The sequence below is a fragment of the Ursus maritimus genome, unplaced genomic scaffold (genome assembly GCF_017311325.1).
Source record: "Ursus maritimus isolate PB19 unplaced genomic scaffold, ASM1731132v1 scaffold_21, whole genome shotgun sequence".
Classification (NCBI taxonomy): domain Eukaryota; kingdom Metazoa; phylum Chordata; class Mammalia; order Carnivora; family Ursidae; genus Ursus; species Ursus maritimus.
In genome coordinates this window covers 21,599,374-21,621,836 of record NW_024424564.1, presented here as the reverse complement: position 1 = coordinate 21,621,836, position 22,463 = coordinate 21,599,374, and the positions used below count along the sequence as shown (strand labels likewise).

General features: G+C 37.9%; 2 protein-coding genes across 10 annotated transcripts in view; one reads left to right on the top strand and one right to left on the bottom strand.

The window, feature by feature from the left end:
* The window catches only part of METTL25 (methyltransferase like 25), a 137,240-nt gene extending 125,165 nt beyond the window's left edge, over positions 1-12,075 (bottom strand). For 7 of the 9 annotated variants that reach the window (XR_566578.2, XR_566579.2, XR_566580.2 and 4 more), the window contains exon 1: positions 11,774-12,075. Coding sequence is in view for 3 of the 9 variants with exons in the window: in XM_008683602.2 (XP_008681824.1) it covers positions 11,774-12,044 (271 nt within the window). In the remaining 6 variants the exon portion in view is untranslated. Of the gene's footprint in view, positions 1-3,357; positions 3,457-3,819; positions 4,066-11,773 lie in introns of all 9 variants that reach the window. The other 2 variants (XR_566581.2, XR_005836693.1) reach the window with 2 other exon arrangements.
* A 22-nt stretch (positions 12,076-12,097) lies between these two features.
* Positions 12,098-18,772, top strand: CCDC59 (coiled-coil domain containing 59). The gene is made up of 4 exons (XM_008683604.2): positions 12,098-12,381; positions 13,258-13,570; positions 15,668-15,749; positions 18,286-18,772. Exons 1-4 carry the CDS (start codon positions 12,231-12,233, stop codon positions 18,445-18,447), a joined length of 708 nt encoding a protein of 235 aa, XP_008681826.1. The 5' UTR covers positions 12,098-12,230; the 3' UTR covers positions 18,448-18,772.
* Positions 18,773-22,463: the final 3,691 nt, after the last annotated feature.

Below are 22,463 nucleotides of genomic sequence, written 5' to 3'. Positions count from 1 at the left end.
TTGTATTCAACCACAATACCTAGTATCATGTTATACTAAGAAAATGTTAAGTAAGCTTTCCAAAACTAAATTAGGATATAAAAATAATCCTGCTACCAAAAGTTGTAAGGCTTAGAGACTACTGACCTATTCTTAACTCTAACGACCACAGCAAATTTTGAAGAATACTGAACTTGCAGAGGTGATAGAAGCAATGTTCAAGGATTGCTTATCTCTTCCTCTCACCTCTCAACTATCAGTAGGGTTAAATTCATTTCAATCAACATCTGGTCCTTATACCCTAGAAAAGTGATAATTTATACTATTCAAATAAAACATGTAAACTAATTCTAAAAATATAAGGCGGTAGGTAAATGACTGAAGAGCAATGAATGTGAAATCTTAAATCTTAAATATCTCTGCTTGTGAGATCTCAAATACAATATATCTAATACTAAATGCATTATTTCCCCAAAGAGCTCCATCTCCTAATTTTCCTAATTTTGTCAATGGTACATTTATCATTATTCTTCAAGACATTTCCAAAATAAAAATCTTAGAATTATCTTTGATTCCTCCATTTCCCTAAACCCTATATAAATTTCAGTCACCAAGAACTACCAATTCTCTCTGTACAAATTCTTTTAAAACTATCACTTCCTTTGCATTTCCATTGCCATCATCTTGCCCCAGGTTCAAACTTCAACTCTATAGACTATCACAAAGGTGACAGTGTCCCATGGAAGAATGATTCCAAATAGTTTAACAGAGTAGTGTCCAGAAACTAGCTGCAATATATTTTTCCAACTTCATTTTTAGCTATTTAAAAATTTATGAGTGCTCTGCTCTCTGTTCCTGTCTCCAAATATGTGTTATAGTTTTCATCTTTACCCTTTTGCTTATACTGCTCTACCTTTTGGAATGCCCATGTACTCTAAACTCAGCTATATTAAATTTAACACACATACAATGAGAACCAACCATGTGGTGCTCACCACATGGTAGAGACCAGAACTTACATACTAGGATGTCAAAAGAAGCAAATCATTCTAATACAACGTGCGAAGTGTTCTAATAAAGGTAGAAATAAAATAATATACAAATAACTAGTTTTGTTATTAATTTAGTATAATTTGATCTGGGTTTTGAGAGAAGATGAAAAATAAGTGGATAGTTACTAAATATTTGGGGTAGGGCAAAGAGGATTGCGCGAACAAAATGAAGGAGGGGAAAAATACATGGCACATGAAGGGAATAAGGCGGCAGAAGTATAAGTTATTTGGGCAGAGAACAGTAAGAGAAGTGCTGATAATACTATAGCACTGCCTTCCACTCCCTCCCTTCAACTTTGGTTGAAGATATATCTTTAAAGTGAGAACTGACATCAAATTATTTCAGCCATTTTCATAATTAAAGTTGATCTGGAGTCAGATCATGTAGGAAGTTCAAAAATTTATTAACTTGGCTGACCCAATTATGACTGGTCATATGTTTTTTCATCTCAAGATTCAGATGGACTCAGGCCTTCAACACGATCATGGGTTTAACACCAGGGACTAATAAGGTCTGGAAATAAAATTTCAAATCATTACATTCCATAGGACTTGAGAACAAGAAGCAACCTGTGATAACTCTTAGCCAAGTGATCCATACTATTTTTGGTTGCTAGTCTCCTTAGAGAATGTGAAACAAACCCCTGAATTCATTTCCAGGGGCTACAAGGAAACTGACTGGAGGCCACATACCAAGAGCAATAATCACTAGTACTTTGGAGGGCCAGTGAAATTCAGACAGTGATGCGGGATAAGGATACACTTGAGGGTATAAAGGGAGCTATTGGCCACACAGAGATATGCAACAAAACAGCCAGATCTTCAGATTTTTTTTTCAAGAGAAGGAACAATTCCGTGTGTGTGTGTGTGTGTGTGTGTGTGTGTGTGTGTGCATATGCATATGTTAAATCTGCCAATTTTGAAATGTTGGCTGAAAAAAACAGTTAACACTTATTGGTCATTTAAGACATGTTGACAAGCCATGTGAGACTGGGGGAAGCTGTTTTCCACCTCAGTCACTGAGGAACACCCTAGGCGGTTACTTCTTAGATGAGGAAACTAAGGCCTACGGTTAAATATCTGTGCAAGCTACACTGCTAATCAGATTTAGCGGATTATCCAGGTCATCTGACTCTGGGCCCGGTCTGCCCCTATCTGAGGGGAGTAGAATATAGAAAGGATTACTAATATTTATTAAATGCCTACTCACATGATAGGTTTTAACATCTATCTCATTTACTTTTAAACAGCCCTTACAGGGCAGGAGTTATGATTCCCATTTCTCAAATGAGAAAACTAAGGCTCCAAAGCTGAAGCAACTTGCGCAAGATAATACAGCAGTAAAATACTGGAGCCAGGATTCAAAACAAAATGTAATGACCACAAAACCCATATTCTTTCTATGAGGCCTCCTATTTGCTTACATTAACAGCCGAGGCTCCAGCTGGAGAGGAGATAGTGGCTAAGGCCAGAAGGTGAAGGACTTTATTTTATAGGAAATGCAGACCTATGGATGGCTTTTGAGCAGGAATGACAGGACCAAAAGTATGATTCTGGAAGATAACTGGAGAGAAGTCTGAATGGGGAAGTAACTGACATATAGAGTCTGAAGGCAAGAATAACATTTCAAAGTTATTTCTAAAATTCTGTTGCAAGATTTAAAAAGGAGCGAACTGAACTATTTGCTATGGGAATGGGAAGCAGCAGATGCAAGAGAAATTGAGGGAGAAGTGTTGACAGATTATGAGCTTCTAATAACAGGAAGAATATTAATGCATTTACAGAGAAGCTCTTTAACCACTGAGGTGATGAGATCAAAAAACAAAAACAAATGCAGACCCTAGCAGATATGAAGCCATGCAGGCAAGCAGAGTGTTTTTGTACACCAGAAAAAGAATCTAAATCACGATAAGCCATAAAGACAGGTTACCATAATTGCAAGCTTCCGGTGAAAGGTTAATGATTTGACAAAATTTATATAAACAACATAAAATGAATATCTGAACACATAGAAGGCATTCAAATTTATTCTGACTGGCTAAAGATAAGCATAATTTAAGCAGAATGAGGGGAAAAAATGCCACAGATGAGAGGAATTTTCATGAACTTTGTTTTACTGAGCATTTTAATAATGGAAAGATACAGGAGTGGGGAATCAAAACTTGGGGATAATACACTGAAAACTAGAATATAAAGTCAAGCTCTAAATGGTCTCATCTAAAAGGAACAATCTGAAAGCACTTTCTGTATATCAAATAAACAAAATATGATAACAAATTATTCTGGGTTCCCAGATTTGCTTGCTTTGTTACTCTCCCTTACTTACAATTACAGTAGCAACCCAGGAACAGAGCTGACATTTGCCACTATCTTATGGTGTCATATCATTTCCACACTTGAAGTCTCCTAAAAAGATCCAGAAAAACTGAAAAAGGGAAAATAGAGTTCAGGAAAATACATTAGGAAAGTGAATGAATAAAAGTTGAATACAACAGAGTAAAACAGAAAACACTGATTATTTCTCTGTTGTTTTCATTTTATATTTCAAACACATTTTCAGGCTTCATGTGTTTTGAATTAAACGTTAGCACAATGTCAATACACCACAATCACCACCATCACCACCAACAACAAAAACTACTTAGGATGGCCAAGAAGCAGTGTAATCTATTAAGATGCAATAAAAATAATTTAAGAGAAAGATCAACAAAATAATAACCTATCATAGGCATACACTTTCTGCGTTGTTCAATTAAAATGATAATAAATTAATTACACAGATGCTCACCAAAAGGAACCAATTCTAAACATTTACTCAGCATCCAATCCTGGTAAGGGTCATTTGAGTGACAGTAATAAAAAACAGGAGAAGTAGCATATGGCCTCAAGAAGCTGGAAGAAGAGAGTCAAGAGAGGCCCTGGAGGCTCAGGCTGGATCTTAGAGCAGCCCTGGGCTTTGGCAGTCACCAAGGATGGCTTTGCAGGTATAGAAACTGGATTTCCTGAGAGCTGAAGAGGTTTTCCACAACAGATTCTAAACAAAGTTACAAGAAATTGAAATACAAATTTAGTAATATACATTGAGAAATATATTTGTAATAATAACCCATATCATTCATTTCCTAGGACAGTCTCCTAATTTAAAAATTACAATTAGAATAAAAACAGATATTCTTAAAGAAAATTTTAATCAAGCTGGATAACTGGTTGTCTCTGTATTCCAGATCTATTTCCACTTCATAAAACATCTTGGCTACCCTAACTCCAACTATCATTTCTCTCCTGTTTTTTAGAAGAATTTTCTAGACTTTATGAAAACCAATAAATTTCTGAAGACCAAGAGATGATTCATTTGAAATGTTACAGATTTATATATCTAGTTATTACTTCCTAAAGACACAGCCTTGTTCCCTTGAAGGGGTATAACAAAATCTTACCTCTGAGATGAGATACAGGAAACCCCTTTGTCCTACCAGCAAAGCATTTAGAAGCCATCTCTGCAGATGGTTAATCTCACCTACATATGTAATGACTTTCAGAAATTTTAACTTAAAGTGATGTCTGTCTTGATTTTACCTTCAAATTATCAGGGTTTCTTATTATAATTTGCAATGTACTCAAAGAGGTATGACCTTTTCATATAGGGAAAAAAATAATTACTGATTTCTATCTCCTCAAATTAAAATACCTGGAACAAATCATATATAAACAAAAATAATAAACATAGTATAGACAGAGATCACACCAGAAATAATAGCTGTCTAGTTCAGTACCACATTTCAAGGGGTACCTTCAGTAACACTCGTTATAGTTCTATGCTTCACTTCATTCATTCCTTTTTTCCTGAACATTTTTTTATTTAAATTCAGTTAATTAACATATATTATTGGTTTCAGAGGTACAGGCCGGTGATTCATCAGTCTTATATAATACCTGGTGCTCATTACAACACATGCCCTCCTTAACGTCCATCACCCAGTTACCCCATCCCACCACCCCCTTCCCCTCCAGCAAACCTCAGTTTGACCTATGATTAAGAGTCTCTCATGGTTTCTCTCCCTCTCTGGTTTCGTCTTGTTCTATTTTTTCTTCTCTTCCCCTATGATCCTCTATTTTGTTTCTTAAATTCCATATATGAGTGAAATCACTTCATTCATTCTTAAAGAATCATTTCCTTTCCTCATCTGTATGCCAGAGCTGTTCAAGGTGCTGAGAATACAACAATGAAAAAAGCAAACACTGTACTTTGGTGTGTACACGGCTAATGATGTAGTTGCAACTACAAACAAGCCAGTGGACAATAACAACAGTGTGACATTTGTTAATATGGCAGAGAATACAGGTTGTTACAGGGGCCATATACATTTCCAGAAGTTCCGGACAATTTATTTCTTTCAAGGAAAGACACCATCACCACTATAAGTATCATCACTACAACCATCATTATCTTATATTAGCCACAATTTATTGCACCCATGTTATATTCCCAGTTCTACATTGGGTGCTATAGTACATCATCTTTAATCTTGACTACAACTCTGCAAAACAGGTAAAATTTTACTTCTGAAAAAGGAAGTAAAAATCAGCTGTGATAGATAGATGTCAGCTCATAACTGTCTAGGAACTGACATATAGGTCACAGTCTTCTCTACTGAATATGAAAAATGTCACAGTATACCGATATCAGACAAGGTCTGTGACCATGACTACTCCATAATCATGTCTGAGCACAGACATAAACAAGAACATTGTGCAAACACAAAAGCTTCCATGCACATGGTGAGAAATGAGGCCTCATGCCAATAGGAAGCATCAACTAGCCACCGATGTGAGATATCATGAAGGCAAATCCACCAGCCTCAATCAGCAACTGCAGCAGCCCAGCCAACATCTTGACTGTGACCTCATGAGTCCCCAAACCAGATCCACTCAGTTAATCTGCTCCCAGAATTCCTGGCCCATAGAAACTGTGTGAGATTGTGTAGTTTTAAGTCACTTGTTATGCAGCAATAGATAATATAAAACAGTAATATAATTGTGTGTCAATATGCATGTACTTTTCCAGTTAAAAGAATTACGAGGTAGCTCATATAATTAAATATTCATTAATGCTATATTTTCCTTTAATTCTTCGAGATTATTCCTAGGAGTATACTTTCTTCTAGTTCTTTGAATATAGTTACAATACCCACTTAAATCCAACACCTGAGCCCAAAAGGATCAGCTCCTATTAACTCATTCTTCCCCCTGGGTCACACTGGTCTTTAATTCTGTGAACATAGCTACTTAAATCCAACATTGGGGCTCACTTGGAATCAGTTACCTAAGTATGAATCACACTTTCTGTTTCTTTGCACATCTAGTAGTTTTGGATTTAAAAAGCAGAATTGCAGGTAATTTGTTGTAGTGAATCCATTTTGTCTTTTTAAGGGTCCTGTTGTAGTTGAAATTAACTCGTCTGGACTCAAAGTGTGAAATCTATCTCCCATCAGTGTGAAGCGCTGATGTCTCTGCTTAATCACCAATTTACTAGCCTGCCCCTGAGGGTATCCCTGAACCTGTGCAGTTCAGCAGTCGGACAAGGACTTGGGTAGATTTTATAGTCAGATTGCAGGGCTCGCCCTCTCCATGGTTACCTTTGTTTCCAGGATTCCCTTACACTACAAACCTTGAATTCTTTCCTTAAATACATGAATTCAATTAGGCTCCTGAGTTTTGCCACCCAAGCTGTGTACACTCTGGGGAACCTGCTCTGTCAAAGGTGCAATAAATTTGCAAATGTCGCCAGAAGCTCTCTCTCTCAAAGGTTCACTATCCCGCTAGTTTAGCCAGCAATTTTGCAGGACTCTGCATGTGGCCACGCACGTAACCTCTAAACTCAGAAGTCATACAGGGCAGAGCTTATATTTTAGATCTCAGCCCTTTCTGTGGCTGTCCTGCTTCTAGAACATACCCCTTAAATTTCCATCTGCTCTATCCCTGAACTTTGCCATTACTACCATGATCTGTTAAGGATGCAGCTTTCCACTGCCAGATCTAGCAGGGCTTGGGGCACAAAAGAAAGCAAGAAAGCCATTAACTCCCAGTTCTTACCCAATTGTAGAAACCTCCTATGGTAAACTCTTACCACCTACCTTTGGTCATCTTACAGACCCTTCCAGTAGTTGTTTTTTGCCTTTTTTTTTTTTTTTAATAATCTGGCCACTGTTTATCATTATTATCTGCTAAAGAAACTATCTGACCTCTTCAAGTTGCTATTATGTGAAGTAATTTTATTAGCCTCATATCGTGTCTTCCTGCTTCCAGCCTCCGCTTCTGAAAGCTTCTTCTCCACATAGAAGCCAGAGCCATACCTTTAAAACATAAATCACGTATCACACCCCCACAAAATCCTTAAAGAGCATTCCATTTAGCTCAGAGTAAAGGCCAAGCCTTCATAGGCCCTCCAAAGCCCTATATAAAGTTGCTCCAGACCACCTCTCAAACCTTATTTCTTAGCAGTCTCACCTGGACCATTCTCCTGTGCTTCCAACACACCCAACACACTGCAGCTTGCGCTTCACTTGGCCTAAAACACTCTTCCCTCACTTAGTTGCATGACTGGCTCCCCTCACTTTCTCCAAGTTTCTGTTCAATTTTTTTTGTCTTGCTAGAGAAGATTTCCCTGGTCACCCAATCCAGAACAGCATTTCTCTCTACTACACATCCATCATCTTCACTTCCCCTTCCCTGCTTTGTTTTTCCTCATTGTATTTACTGCCACTCGATCTCACTTATTTATGTACGTATAAATACACACACACACACACACACACACACACATATGGTTTACTATATATCTACTCTCACTTAAACATAAGCTCTATGTGGCAGGAATTTTGTTACATCCAGTATCATAATTGTACGGCCTAGAACAGAGCCTGGTAGAAGGTGCTCAATAAACATGAGTCAAATAAATGAATGAGTTAAGTGCTGTTATCTGTTGGGCATTATTGTATTAAACTCATGTTATTTTCATAGGACCCCATTAATAGGCACTATAATTATCCCTATTACAGATAAGGAATCAAAGCACAAAGAGTTGAAGTCCAAGTTAACAAAACTAACAAGAAGTGGAGCCAGGATCTGAACCCTCACAGTCTTGTCTGCAAAGCACATTGCGTTAGTGTGCTCTAGCTATTATAACAAAATATCAGACTGGGTGGCTTCAACCACAGAAATTTATTTTCTCAGAGTTCTGGAAGCTGGAGGATAGAGGTGATGGCAGAGTTAGTTCCTGGTGAAACTTCTATCCTTGGCTTGCAGATGGCTGCCTTCTCACTCTGTCCTCATACAGTTTTTCTCTATGTGTGCCCTCCTGATGTCTCTTCCTTTTCCTGTTGGATTAGGGCTCCACCCTTACTGACCTCATTTAATCCTAACTGCCTCCTTAAAGACCCTATTTCCAAATCCAGTCGCAATGGGGGGTTAAGATTCTAACACATGAATTTGGAGGTGGGGCCAATTCAATCCATAAACTTGTGATTTATGCCCACAAAATATCGTTATTTTCAACATCTTTCCTTTTTATTTTAGAGAAATAAGTTTTTTTCTCTAGTTTTTTTTTTAGATGGACAGTGGAGAAGAAACTTTCAGGATGCTGACCAGGCCATAACATCACCTGGCAAGTGAAATCTACTAACATAGCTATGCTGAGGATCTACAGAAACAACTTGGTCTCATAAAACACCAAATGATTGGGCCAAACATCTGCTAGTGTACTTTCACATACTGTGCATTAACTCAGTGCAGCTCTGGGAATTATGTTTATTTGCAACTCCTCATACAGAACCAGCAGAAAACCATACTTCTTGTGAGTCCCTGATGGAAATCCATTCCAGTCTCCTTGGTGCTCCTCAAACACACTGTGCACTCTTTCACCTGAGGCCACTGTACTTCCTGTTCTGTCTGTAACACTTCCCCTCCAAATAGCTTCATGACTCATTTTTCTCCTTTATCGGGGTCTCTTTTCTAGTTATCTACATGAATCCTTGCTGGAACAACCTATTTAAAATTGCATGGGGCGCCTGAGTGGCTCAGTCGTTAAGTGTCTGCCTTCAGCTCCGGGCGTGATCCCAGGATCCTGGGATCGAGCCCCGCATCGGGCTCCTTGGCTGGGAGCCTGCTTCTTCCTCTCCCACTCCCCCTGCTTGTGTTCCCTCTCTCGCTGGCTGTCTCTTTCTCTATCAAATAAACAAATAAAATCTTAAAATAAAATAAAATTGCAAACATACTTTCCTCCTGCACTTCCCCTATCTACTCTTCTCTACCTGATTTTTCTGTAGCATTTAACAAACAAACAAAAAAAGTCTCTTCCCTCCAGAATGCAAGCGAGTTGAAGGTAGGGGTTGTTGTTTATTTGCTGCTACTTCTCTAGCTCCTAGAAAAGTGCTCTTTACACACAGCAGACACTTAGTAAATGTTTGCTGAATGAATGAACAAACTTCCCCAAGTTATAGAGCTAGTAAGTGGTAGAACTGGAATTTGAACCACATCTGAACAAAAGCCTAAAAATCTAACTGCTAAATTATACTGTACATAGCAACCATGTGATGTAAGCTTTAATAAGATACAAAATAAGAGGAAAAACTGCTCTTCTCTGACACAAACAACAGACCTCATATAGTGATAGAGAAAAATGCCAATCTTTGATATTCGCATGAACAAAAATTAGTATTCCTCAAAAGCATGAATTATAAAAATTCATTCTTTCTAATACTAAAGGCAGCTGACCATTTGTGAAATTGAATATTTTGTATAAAAGTTTACAGAGCTAGAAACTTTTCAAAAGTAAACAATGTAGTCTAGACTCCATTGTTGGATAAATAAAAAATTGGTGATAAGGTTTCCCAAAAGATGGCAGTACTTTATTCCTAGCCCAGAATGAATAAGTGGTATAATTCATGCATTCATTCACCAAATATTATTAACCATTTATACTGACCAAGCATTGTACTAGGGATACAGCAGTGAACAAAACAATTCTTACATTTTTAAAGGGGAAACAATAAAAACAAAGCAAAAAATAAGGAATGTATTCATGTCAATAGAAACGTTGATTTTGTAATAAACGGCCTTTGTAATTTACTCCTAAATAATTCAGAGTAAATTTTTAACACAGTGGCAAAAACCTCAGATGACCCAGGTTGGAATCTCCATTGCTGTGACCCTGGCAAACTGCAAACTTCAAGTTGCAATTTCACAAATAGGAGAAAACAGAACCCATCTTGCAAGCCTGATATATCTTTAATGTTAAATGTTGAAAAAGAATATATGCAAGAAAATACTTCGCACACCGCAGGGTGCATAAAAATATCAAATATTATTATTATTAGCATATGTAAACAATTTAATTCTTCCATTGTGTGAAACCCCATATGAAAGTCTTGGGCTTCATATTTAATTGCAGTTTCCTTTCTTTTTTGGGAAGCTACCATGAGTCATTCATTCATTCATTTATTCAACAAATGTACACTGAGCCAGATATTTTATTAGGTGCTAGAAATACACAGGTTTAGAGGACGGACACAGTCTCCAAGCTGCCATGTTACCAGAAGTACTGGGTATTACGAGAGCAAACTGATGTCTAACTTTTCAACAAGAAACAGTAACTTTAAATAAACCAGTATTTACCAAGTCCTGTAACAGGAGGCCCCTCTAGTGGTACTTTGCATTTTGGAGAATGCTCGGTGAATAAAGTTTACTACCAAGGGCAAGGTTGGGAATGCCTAGAAGCAAAATAGGAGAAATCCCAGAAGGCTTATGGTGTCCTCTCATCATTCTACTTCTAAAATGGACTCACCTTAGCAGAATCTAAGTTTCTCGAGGGCAAGAAACCCGAGAGCCTACAAAAATTCAAGGCACATAGCAGATACATTGTAACAGTTTCAAGTGAACTAGTCCATATTCCAGTTCTTCACTACTACCATCCTAATCCCTGATAAATCATCTCTTTCTTGTACTACTGAAAAAGCCTTCTACCCGGCCTCAGTTGTTGCTACATTAGTCTGTTCCTCAAATAACCAAATAACTATTAAAATTATTTTTTTCAAATGTAAGTGACATAAAGTTCTTCCAAAGGTTTCCCATCACACTGATCACACCTGCCATCTCCCGGTGCCTGGCTCTCGCCACTCATACTTTCCTCCTGAACTCTCAACCAGCCCGGCTATTCGGTGCCTCCGCGGTTCCCAGAGCCTGAAATCCTTTCCTGTGGCTCACGGCAGGCTGGCGCCTTCTCATGCTTCTGACCACCTAAATTAAAGCAGACTCCTTACACAATCGCTATTTCATTTAACTTTTTTTATTTTTTCTTGGCCATTATCAGTATTTGAAATTATCTTGGTGTGTTTCATTAAGTATTGATTTATCTTCTGCCGTTTCCATGCGGAATCTCTAAGCATTGTGCCGCTCGTTTCTTTCCAGTCAAGAAATTGTCGAATTACTCAAAGAAACGCCCCCGAGCGATTTCCTGTTCTCTTTAAACTGAGTAAACCACACGGGGACCCAAGGATGATAGAGATAATCCGGAAGAACGTCCCGGGCCCACCCAGCCACGAACCTGACCCCACTTCCGCTGCCCCCAAACCAGCCTCTGCCGGCTCTACAGCACACCTGTTTCCGCTCTTCTAACGCTAGGGAGACGCTTGGCTAGGCGGGACCATCTCTCCGCTCCCTGCCCGCCCCGCCCACCTGCCATTTACCTGATCGCTTCTCTGCTTCCACCAGGAGGCGCGCCTCCGACGGTCGGGCCTCCGCCTCCGACTCCGACTCCGCCACTGACTTTCTCAGTACACCCAGCACGGTCTCCGGGGGCAAGTCGACCAGTTGGTCCCACACGGACTCCGTGTAGAAGTCCACCGTATGTGCATTGGAAATGGACAGGGCTTTCCTCAGGAACTGCAGCAGCTCCTGCAACTTTGCACGCAACGTGAACAGGTCCTGGGTCACCGGGAGCGCGAAAGAAGCCGCCATGACGCTCACCCTCCAGGGCTGTAGGTGGCGCAAACGTAGCCGCAAGGCGAGGACTCGGTCGCAAGTAACACAGACCGGATGAATAGAACTCCGATCTGGACTCTAGTTGGGTGATTGATTGCATTTGTCTCATGACATATTTTAACAGCGTCCGTTGCGTTTTTCTGGCGACTTGGTTGGTGTGCCATGGCGCCGGTGAGGCCGATAGCAGGATGGTCGGCAGGGGATTTGGAATCGCGTAGCCAAGGAGTTTCTTCCGTCGGATTTAAGAATAACGTGAAGCAGAGGAAGTGGCGACCTAATCATCCTCACGCCTTCGTGGGGAGCGTTCGCGAGGGTATGTGAGAAGACAGCCTTTTACAAATCTTTAGGCCTGCGAAATTTAGGATAGGCTACCCGCTGAAGCAGGGAAGAAGGATTTAGGAACCAGACCCGGCCCCCCCTTGGAGCAGAGGAACCCATTCTTAAACCCAGAAGCCGTGGGGCTCCCAGAACTGTGACTGGGAAGATGAGTCAGTGTTGCTAACTAATTCTTTAAGCGTCTCACCCGACTTAACCCCATTCTTGATCAGAATTTTCTCTACAGTTTTCTTGTGACACCGTAAGCAGAGCATCTGTGGGTCCAGAACTTTCCAGTCTTTTCTTACTGATTTTCCTTTGCTTCGCTTGGTTTGTGATTTTATTTGTCTTGCTGTCAGCAGGTTTCCTCAAATTCCATTTGGAATGTATAAGTTTTAAATTAAGTTCCGCTTTCTCATAACTGCTAGCTGTACAGAAAATCATACAGCATCTCTCTTGTAGGAATTACTTTAGAAAATAAGTCATATAGTGTTTCTGTAAGGTAAAGTAATTTATGTGAGCGGTTATTTTTAAGTATTGAAGACCCAGATTAACTGTTTTAGATGAATTAAAGAATTTGTTTTGATTTTGGGTACAGTAAATTGAAGTCGTGCAACAGTAGTCATTTTCTCCTCTGGGATTATCACTGAGCATGCATGACTGATGTTATCCAGGTCTTTTTGCAAAGGACCAACATACTATTCATTTCATTCCCTTAAACTTGTTTTCTTGAAATGATCTTTTAGAGCAAATTAGTGTAATTCTAGCTTCTGAATGTGATGATGTAAAAAGTTTTCCATTTTAAATTAGCAGCTATGTTTTTCATGCAGTTTATTTTCTGAGAAAGTAATTTATGACTGATATTCTTCAATAGGACAAGGGTTTGCATTCCGAAGAAAACTGAAGATTCAGCAAAATTACAAGAAATTGCTATGGAGGGAAAAGAAGGCTCAAACCTTACAGGAATCCCAGTTCACAGATCGATACCCTGAGCATCTGAAACATCTTTACTTAGCTGAAGAGAAAAGACTCAGGAAGCCACTTAGGAAAGTTGAACAGCCTTTGTCAAAAGAACTAGCTGATCAGCCTTTGCCAAAGGAGCAATGTGACATCGACCAAGCTTTGTCAGAAGAACATTGTAGTTTTGAGCAACCTCAGTCAGCAGAACAATGTAGTATAGGAATAAAGTATGTATTATCTTCTTTTCAAATCCTTTATTTTAAAAACTGTTTTAAAATTTTATTTATTTATTTTAGAAAGTGAGAGTGAAAGGGAGGAGGGGCAGAGGGAGAGGGAGATAGAATCTCAAGCAGACTCCCTGCTGAGTGCAGAGCCCAAAATGGGGCTCAGTCTCAAGACCATGAGATCATGACTTGAGTTTAAATCAAGAGTCAGATGCTTAACCAACTCAAATCCTTTATTGTAGATATAAGTAGTGTTTGATGAAAGAGATTATAGGACAGCTTATGGAATTGCAATTTTTCTTATTTAAGGTATTATAGAAATCACAGTGGATTATGTGAAAATATTTTCAGGGAAGCTTCCTTTTAGCCTAAATGACTGTGTTAGGCTAGTTTAGGTTAATGAAAGAAGTAATGAAATTGGAATGAAAAGATCTGGGTTTTGGATTTCAGCCTCTTGAGTATATTTAACTTTTTTGGACTGTGGTTAACTCCTGTTATTAATACATGTTAAAAAAAAATAACTTTTAAGAGGTATTACAGTGTAGTGGTTAATATCAGACTCTGGGGCTAGACACATATTGGTGCCTGGTGTTTTCTTCTCTGAAATGGAAGTGGTAATAATAAGTATGTAATTCAGAGCTGCCGTGTTGTACAATTCTAGAATGGATTATTCATATAGACCCCATGGTATATCTGACCCATCTCATGATGTTGGGAAGTGAGTTCACTTATATAAGGTGCTTAAAAAGGCGTATGGTATGTAGGAAGTGCTTCATGGATGTTAACTGCTGCTGTTAATACTATTCTGGATTTTTTTCCAGAGGACATAGACTTGGTCACAATTGAAAAACAAATGGCACAACTGTATAGCACTCCAGTTTTATAAGAGCTAATTTATAAAGCTTTCTCTACACATCTCTCAAGTTAAAAAACTATTGAAACCTAAACCAGCAGAAAATCCAGTTGTTACTTGGGACGGTGATTTTGGAGAGATTTTAATAGATAACCCTTACTAAGATTTTGACCTTGCATCCATGTGGCGTCTGAAGCTATGGTCATGGATATGACTGTCCAAAGAATGGAGACCAAGAAGAGAGAAACACTTGGAGAAAAGCCTAGAGCAAGGAAGAAAAAAATGATCAGGAGAAAAAAAATGTTAATAGAACTAAGGGAGTGAAATTTTCAAAAGTAGTGAATGGCCAGTTAAATGAGACTGAATAGTGCCCATTGACTCAATCTTCATATTTGGTGAGAAGGTCATCACCGTTTTGGCAAGAACTGTTTCATTTTAGAGAGCAAACACCAGATTGAAAAGAGTTAAGGAGTGAATGTGAAGGAAAAAAAAAAGGAGGGTGAAGTGATTATTGTAGTCTATTCACTATTCTTTCTAAGTACTTGGCTGTGAAAGGACAAAGAAAAGACTGATAGAAGAGTACATAGAGTCTGGTGATGAGTAATTTATATATTTGTTAAGAAAGCAGCTGCTGAAATATGTTTTATTGTGGTTGTGAGTTGGCGTAGTGAAAAATTGAGACTGGGAAAAGGAAGATTAATTACTAAATCAGATAGCTTGAGGAAATGGATGGAATCTGAGTCTAAGTGTCTAGAGACATCAGAGAGGTGAGAAGTACTTCCAAGATAGAACAGTTTTAAATGGGGACTACCTTCAAGGTGTGGTCATTCACGACTGAGTAGATGAATTAGAGATGATCAAAGCACTTTGGGATTAAAGTTCATGTCATCCATAACTTCTATCACATCCTTCAATTTAATGCCTTTTTCAGTCTGTCATTTCTGCCATTGTGCTGGTTTCCTGTTTGTTTGTCAACATTTTAGGATCTTTCAAAGCTTTCTCTATTGTCCCTGGTTGAAATATTTCTCCAAGAGTCTCCATTTACCATTTTTTAATGATATCTTGAAAGCTATAACTCTATTTTTAGCATGTTATTTGGACATTTTACTGATAAGATTCTGTTCTCTTTCTGCCAACCAGTCTTCCTTGCTCTATTAATTTGCATCAGCGTCATAATTTTGGTTACGTCACTTTTAATCCTTTGACTTACATATCTTTATCTTAAAAAACTCTATTACTATTTCAAGGAAAAATAAAAAGAAAACATCAAATCAAAAAGCACAGGAAGAATATGAACAAGTACAGGCTGAGCGTGCTGCTAAGAAACAAGTAAGATCTTTTAAAATTCTTAGATCCTTTTTTTTTAAATTTATTCTAAATGTAGATGTGTATAAAGCTGTGTTTCTTAATATGTGCATATAGTATGTCCTCTGTAAATAGTTGCTGAATAAATGAGTAGTTTGAGCAGAGCTGGAGAATTTCAACAGTCAAATTCCTTGATCATTTATATTATCTTTGAGAAGAGATACTAGTTGGTCAAGAATAGGATTTTAAAGACACTGCTCATAGGTTATGAGCATATGGGACGTTTTTCAAGAGTATGGTCTAAGAAGTCGCACTTCTAACAAGTGCCTCAAGAAATTCTTAGTATAATAAAATTTGAGACCTACTGATCTAAGAAAAGTGTAGATGATTATCATAATTTTACATTGAAGTAAGTAAAAACCAGAGGGAGGCATTAGAATATTTCTTTTCTCTAGAGTTGTTCTTGCTTATTAAAAAGCTTCCTAGATTAACTTAGCAAAAAATTACCACTTTTTATTATTCAGAAACCCAAAATTACATGTCTTTTTCAAATGAGTACAATAAAATTATCCACAGCTTCAACAAAATTTTGTTTATTCTGTGGTTTTTATTTTTTGTATTGAAGGAGTATTGATCTGCTTTAAAAAGGATAGCACACCAATCAAAAACTACTTTAAAGGGGCGCCTGGGTGGCACAGCGGTTAAGCGTCTGCCTTCGGCTCAGGGTGTGATCCCGGCTTTATGGGATCGAGCCCCACATCAGGCTTTTCTGCTATGAGCCTGCTTCTTCTTCTCCCACTCCCCCTGCTTGTGTTCCCTCTCTCGCTGGCTGTCTCTCTCTCTCTGTCGAATAAATAAATAAAATCTTTAAAAAAAAAAAAACAAACAAACTACTTTAAAGATGGCACTGACATAATTTATGTCTAAGCTTTAGAATTTGTATAAGAAATCTGGACGTTTAACATCTAAAATTCTCTATGCTTGAACTGGTAGGGTGAAGCAGAAACATTTCTCTAAGTAAGTACTAGACATTTGTTTCATAGCTTTTTACATTATACTCTTTTCTAACCAACCATCTGATATTTGCCACCTTTGTAAATAGTATAAATGTAGTAAATAGATAAGGTAAGGACCATTATACTATAAAACATTTAGTATCCTTTTAAAGTTTTCGTTATAAATACTAGGGCTTTGTAGTCATGAAAATTGACAGTTTCTTAGAATTTACAGATATCGAATGTCAGTATAAAAGCTAATACCCAACCATAAGAAATCAAAGAAACACCCATAATAGATGGTAAGACTGTTTAATTTTTTTTTTTTACTGTGTTTGGAGAAACTCCATAGAGGTAAACTAGACCGTATATACCTATATTCGCAAATAAGTTCCAGATCTTGTGTGCTTATTAAAATAAATGAAGTACTATTCATAAAGAGTGCTAATCAGGCTTTGAATTCACAAAATCTAGATATGAGACTTGGCTCTACCAGGTATTTGGGATTTGGGGCAAGTCACTTTCAGTATCATTGAGAATCAGCTTCTCATCTGTTAGATAAAGATAATAGCCTAGCATGAAAGTTTTACAAGAATGGAATATGCTCTGATGGGAAAGCACTAAGGTAATTATGTTATCATGCAAATACAAGCTGTGTCATTTGGGGGCTGTATATGTTACCAGGGAAATTGCGAAACTGTGTACATACTGCATTATTTAAGAACTTTCATTTAAGTTTTGCATTTAATTTAGTAAAATGTTCTGCATTTCAAGTACTGCTTTTCAGGTTTACATATAAATTTGAATTATTTTTCTTATGCTCAAATGAATTTGCGTCTTTATCTTAGCAAATCAAATGAGCGTGATAATTCTTAATAAAAATCATAATGCCTAGCAGTGTTTTGCCTAGTGTATAGTCAGTAAATATTTCCTGAATTAAATCTGTCAGATGGCAAATTAAAAAGAATACCAGATATTCTGGAAGTGAAGATTTTTGTATTATATGGAGTAGGTGATCTCTAAAGTCTCTTCTAACTCTAGCAGATCTAATTAAATGATGAAATCTTATATAAATATGCCTTCTTTCCTCTGTGCTCTAATTTTAGTTGTACCCAAAGAATTAAAAATTTGTAATAAGTTTACATTCTTCATTTTTTTTTTATTTTTATTTTTTAAGATTTTATTTATTTATTTGACAGAGAGAGACAGCCAGCGAGAGAGGGAACACAAGCAGGGGGAGTGGGAGAGAAAGAAGCAGGCTCCCAGCAGAGGAGCCTGATGTGGGGCTCGATCCCATAACGCCGGGATCACGCCCTGAGCCAAAGGCAGACGCTTAACGACTGCGCCACCCAGGCGCCCCCAAGTTTACATTATTCTATGTTATAGCATGCATTGTAGTGTAAAGGCAAAGAGGGTACACTACTTTGGTGACAGGTAACCCCTCCCATTTTGCAAAATATAAGACAAGCCTAAAGGATTTGCATGGTGATAGGTATTTCAACACAATTACTGAAATATGTCTGTTGTTTGTTACTAACGGAAATTACGTATGTTAATAATTTTAGGAATTTGAGAAGAGAAAACAAGAGAGAGAAGAAGCTCAAAGGCTCTATAAAAAGAAGAAAATGGAAACATTCAAAATATTGAGCAAAAAGACTAAAAAGGGCCAACCAAACTTGAACTTACAAATGGAGTATCTTCTTAAAAAAATACAAGAAAAAAATTAAATCAGACATGTTTTTAATTAAGGGTTAAAATATCTGCTCTGAGTTCTTTTGTATATGTACTATACCTCTTAACAGTTAACGAAATTTGTTAAAATAAAATAGATTGGAAAGCTGTACTAAATATAAAATGTCCAAATATTTTTATTCTTCTGAAAGAAAATTTTTTATGTATGCTCTACATAGTATGATTTATTTCTTATTTATTTGCCTTTGAAGGAAGGTGGCCCAAAGAACTGAAAGAACTTTCTATTTGAACATGTTTAAGCATGTAATATTTTTGTACCATATGAAATTCAGATGAGTAAAATGTTTTGAAAATAACGGAGCATGGCTTTCAATGGATCATTTCAATGAAATGTTTACATTTAGTACTCAGCTGTTACAGTTTTAAATTCAGAAGCCTGAGAGCTGGATGGGTGCTGAAGCTACCTTGTACCCCCACCATATTACCCCATGGTCTTCATAAAGTAGAGTTTGGTATAAGAATTTCGTTTGGTATTTACAGACATTCTCCCAAGTGGAAGCACATAGCTTGTTGGTGTCAAATCTTGAATGATGATGGAAACTGAGCAGTGTCTCAGCAAGAATTAAGCTTTTCAGATTCTGTGGGACCCTATCATGGAAGAATGTTGTCACCGGACATTAGCAGTGTTGTCTCCCTTGGTACCTTTGTGAGCTGAGGGAGAAGACAGGGATATTGCTTTCAGTCTCCTTGCAATCACTACTAAATGAAAAGGGCTTGCTTATCATCATTAAAAACAAAAGGACCATACAATAATATTTGTAAAACGTTGTAAAGTTTTATAAATGGTAGTAGATGCAGCCTGCTACTGCGTTAAGGTTTTAGGGAGCCCTGGCGCTCTACTGATCACTTTGCATTTAAAAGTACAATAGGCAAATAATGAGCCATGGAATATTACATCAAAAACTAAGGATATACTGTATGGTGACTAACATAATAAAAAAACTTTTTAAAAAAATAAAATAAAACCCAGAAACTATAAAAAAATAAAAGTACAATAGGAGGTGCTGAGGAAACAACTTACTAAAGAAGAGGAACTCTTTATTATGTAGAAAAACATGCTTAGGAATTTGCAATACATTATGTTGCCTTTAAAACGAGCCAACTCAAAAAGCCTAAATGTGGCCACATCAGTAAAAAGAATACATTGTGAAACAGTAAAATTTTTTAATTAATTGCTCTATAGCATGTGTTTCTCTTTTACTCCTAGACATTTTATCAGGATAAGTCAAGGGAGACACTTTATCAGGATAGGATAAGACAAGAGATCTAGTCCTTTTGAGAGGTGAGTAAAAATTAGTTGAGTTCATTTTAAAAATGTTGAGCAGCTACTGTATGTGCAAGGTCTATGTTAAGGAATTAGTCTTACAAAAGAACTTCCTCCAAGCAACTTAACCAATAAATGCTAAGTAATAACATCATAGGACAAAAATAATCTGTTACGATCAGGTACAAAAAAAAAAAAAAGGTTTAGACTTCATTGCACTCGGGAATCACACAGAACTTCTTGCAAGCGTCCTATTTCCAAGATTTAGATAGCATTGATGGGCTTAGTAACATGTTTTAACAAACCATTCGTGATTCTGTGGTGGATGGTCCTCAGGACACATTTTGCAAAGCACTGGACAAGGTACTCAGTTTTCTGAGAAATTTCATGTTTTTGTAGACATTAGGGATAACATCATGGATGGGGAAAAGCCTTTAAGGTTGAGAAGTGAAGACAGCATGAGGAAAAGACAAAGGGAAGAAAGGCTGGGATATGTTTAAAAGTTTATTTAAAAGTCTTAATAATAGTTCCATGTATGTTATTATGGATGGGGGCTAACACTTCCTATTCATTGCTGATGTTTTCCCTGTGGAAGAGGCACCCTCACTGTAACACTCATGGTCTCCTTGCTGTTCTTAATTTTTCTGCCCAGCAAGGTAGTGACTTACCTAAATGATAATTTGGGGAGAACACCTGGCCTACCTGCACAGTGCATATACTCTTGGTTAGTAATCTTATACCAAAATTGTAAAGAACAGGCAGTATTGATGAAGGGTAGAAGGAAGGTGGGACTGGAGACAGACCAAGGGAAGGGCCCATATTTGGGGGAACGTAACATCTAAAGCCAATTTGTGCCGCCTGGGTCAGTACATCAAGAAATAAGAATGAAACAAGGGAACATGGTATACAAGTGTAGAAGCCTTGGGTGGCCAGAGCTTATAGTTTTAGAGCTCAGACTTAAATACATACACAGGGAGTTTTGATCTTTGCAATTTGTAGGAGATTGTACTGGGCCATTAATTCGATTTTTATAAATATGCAGTAGGCTTTTAATTGCTGCCATTTTACCAAGATACTTTAAGCCTAAGCACATGGGATTTTGATCTGAAGTTCAGGGTAGCTTCGTCTACAGAAAATTGGTTATTTCTACAGAAGCAGGGTGCAATATTGAGCCTTAACCAGTAGTGTACAGGGCTCAACAGAGAAGCAGGGTGGGGAGTGGGAGTGGTGGAGACACAGGCTTCAGCAAAGGCACAGAATGTGGGAGTGGGCTCACCCATAGCCTGACCTGGGTGGCCCCCACTGATACCAGCCAAGATGAGGCTCAGTGAGCAACCCTGGCTGTGCTGGTATTAAAAGCATTGGCAAGTGCAGGCAGCAGGTGCAGGCCACTGCAGCTTGACCTTAAACTATATTTAGTCTAATGTATGAACATCACGGACCTCAGCAGACGCTGCAGCGACACTAGAAAGCAACCTCATTTAGGATTTAATGGTAGAAAAAATACAGCTATGCTACACATTGACTGTATCAATATTTGCTGCTCTTAAACTTCAAGGCAGAAGACTTGTATGCAATACAGATTTCTATATCCGCATGACTTATTTTATAACCGGAAGTTTGTACCTTTGGACTCCATTCATCTCCCCCCACCTGCCACTTGATTTAATATAGTTTATAGATGGATTTTATTTTAAAAATGACAAAGGCATCCACTGTTATTGTGTCTACTGAAAATACAGTCATTAAAGCAGCTCCATTACATAATACTTGATCTTCCCAGGTAGCAGAAGCAATAGCTCTGACTGAAGCCTGTGCTATGGCAAAAGAAGATAAAACGGTAGTAGATATGCTTTTAGAATTGTATTGTGATTTAGAAATGCTATGAAACCTGATGGTTTTATGACCTCAGATATGTTGACTAATGGTGAGAAAGATATCGATGACTTAGTGGAGGCATCTCAAAACTCACAAGGAAACAGACCAAGAGCCAATGGTGATGCCCTTGCGGTGCTACATGTCAAATGAGCAGTTTTTACCACCCCAGCTCTATGAGATGCCTCTAAGTTGAGGTCTCTCCCCACCAAACCTCCAGACATCATTTTCTCAATTTAAGCAGTCTACACTTGACTCACAGCAGCTACACCAACCTTCTGAAAGTCAAAATTGGCCATCAGAGAGATGGAGCTATAAGTCTGAAATCACGGTGTTGAAGGGTCATACGTCCTCTGAAAAGATCTGTTCCAAGTCTCTCTTCTAGCTCTGGTAGTTCCCTGGCTTATGGCAGCATAACTCCAATCTTCACATGCTGTTCTCTCTGTGTGCGTGTCTCTGTGTCCTAATGTCCCTTTTTTATAAGAACACTGATTATATTGTATTAGGATTCACCCCAATTATCTCATTTTTACCTTGATTACCTCTATGAAGACCCTATCTCCGAATAAGGCCACATTCTGAGGTCCTGAGGGTTAGAACCAATGTATCTTTTCTGGGGGGACACAATGCAACCCATAACACATATCATCATGAAAATGCTATACAACATTTCTGGGACACCATTTCTATTCCTTCTATGGGTTCATGTGTCATCTTGCAAACAAACTACCAACCCACATCAGTGGATTTTCACTCACATGAAACCTTAAAATGAGGCTAAGTCAGAAAAGTCTCTAGAAGCAGACAATTTCAAAATGCAGTCTGAACCAAAGGTGACAATGGATGTGAAGC

What these genes read in the sequence shown, in the direction of transcription:
- CCDC59 (XM_008683604.2), top strand. Translation starts at nt 12,231, where the DNA reads ATGGCGCCGGTGAGGCCGATAGCAGGATGGTCGGCAGGGGATTTGGAA. An exon ending in CAATGTAGTATAGGAATAAA is followed by an intron (nt 13,571 to 15,667) that starts GTATGTATTATC and finishes TACTATTTCAAG; the next exon opens with GAAAAATAAAAAGAAAACAT. An exon ending in AGCGTGCTGCTAAGAAACAA is followed by an intron (nt 15,750 to 18,285) that starts GTAAGATCTTTT and finishes TAATAATTTTAG; the next exon opens with GAATTTGAGAAGAGAAAACA.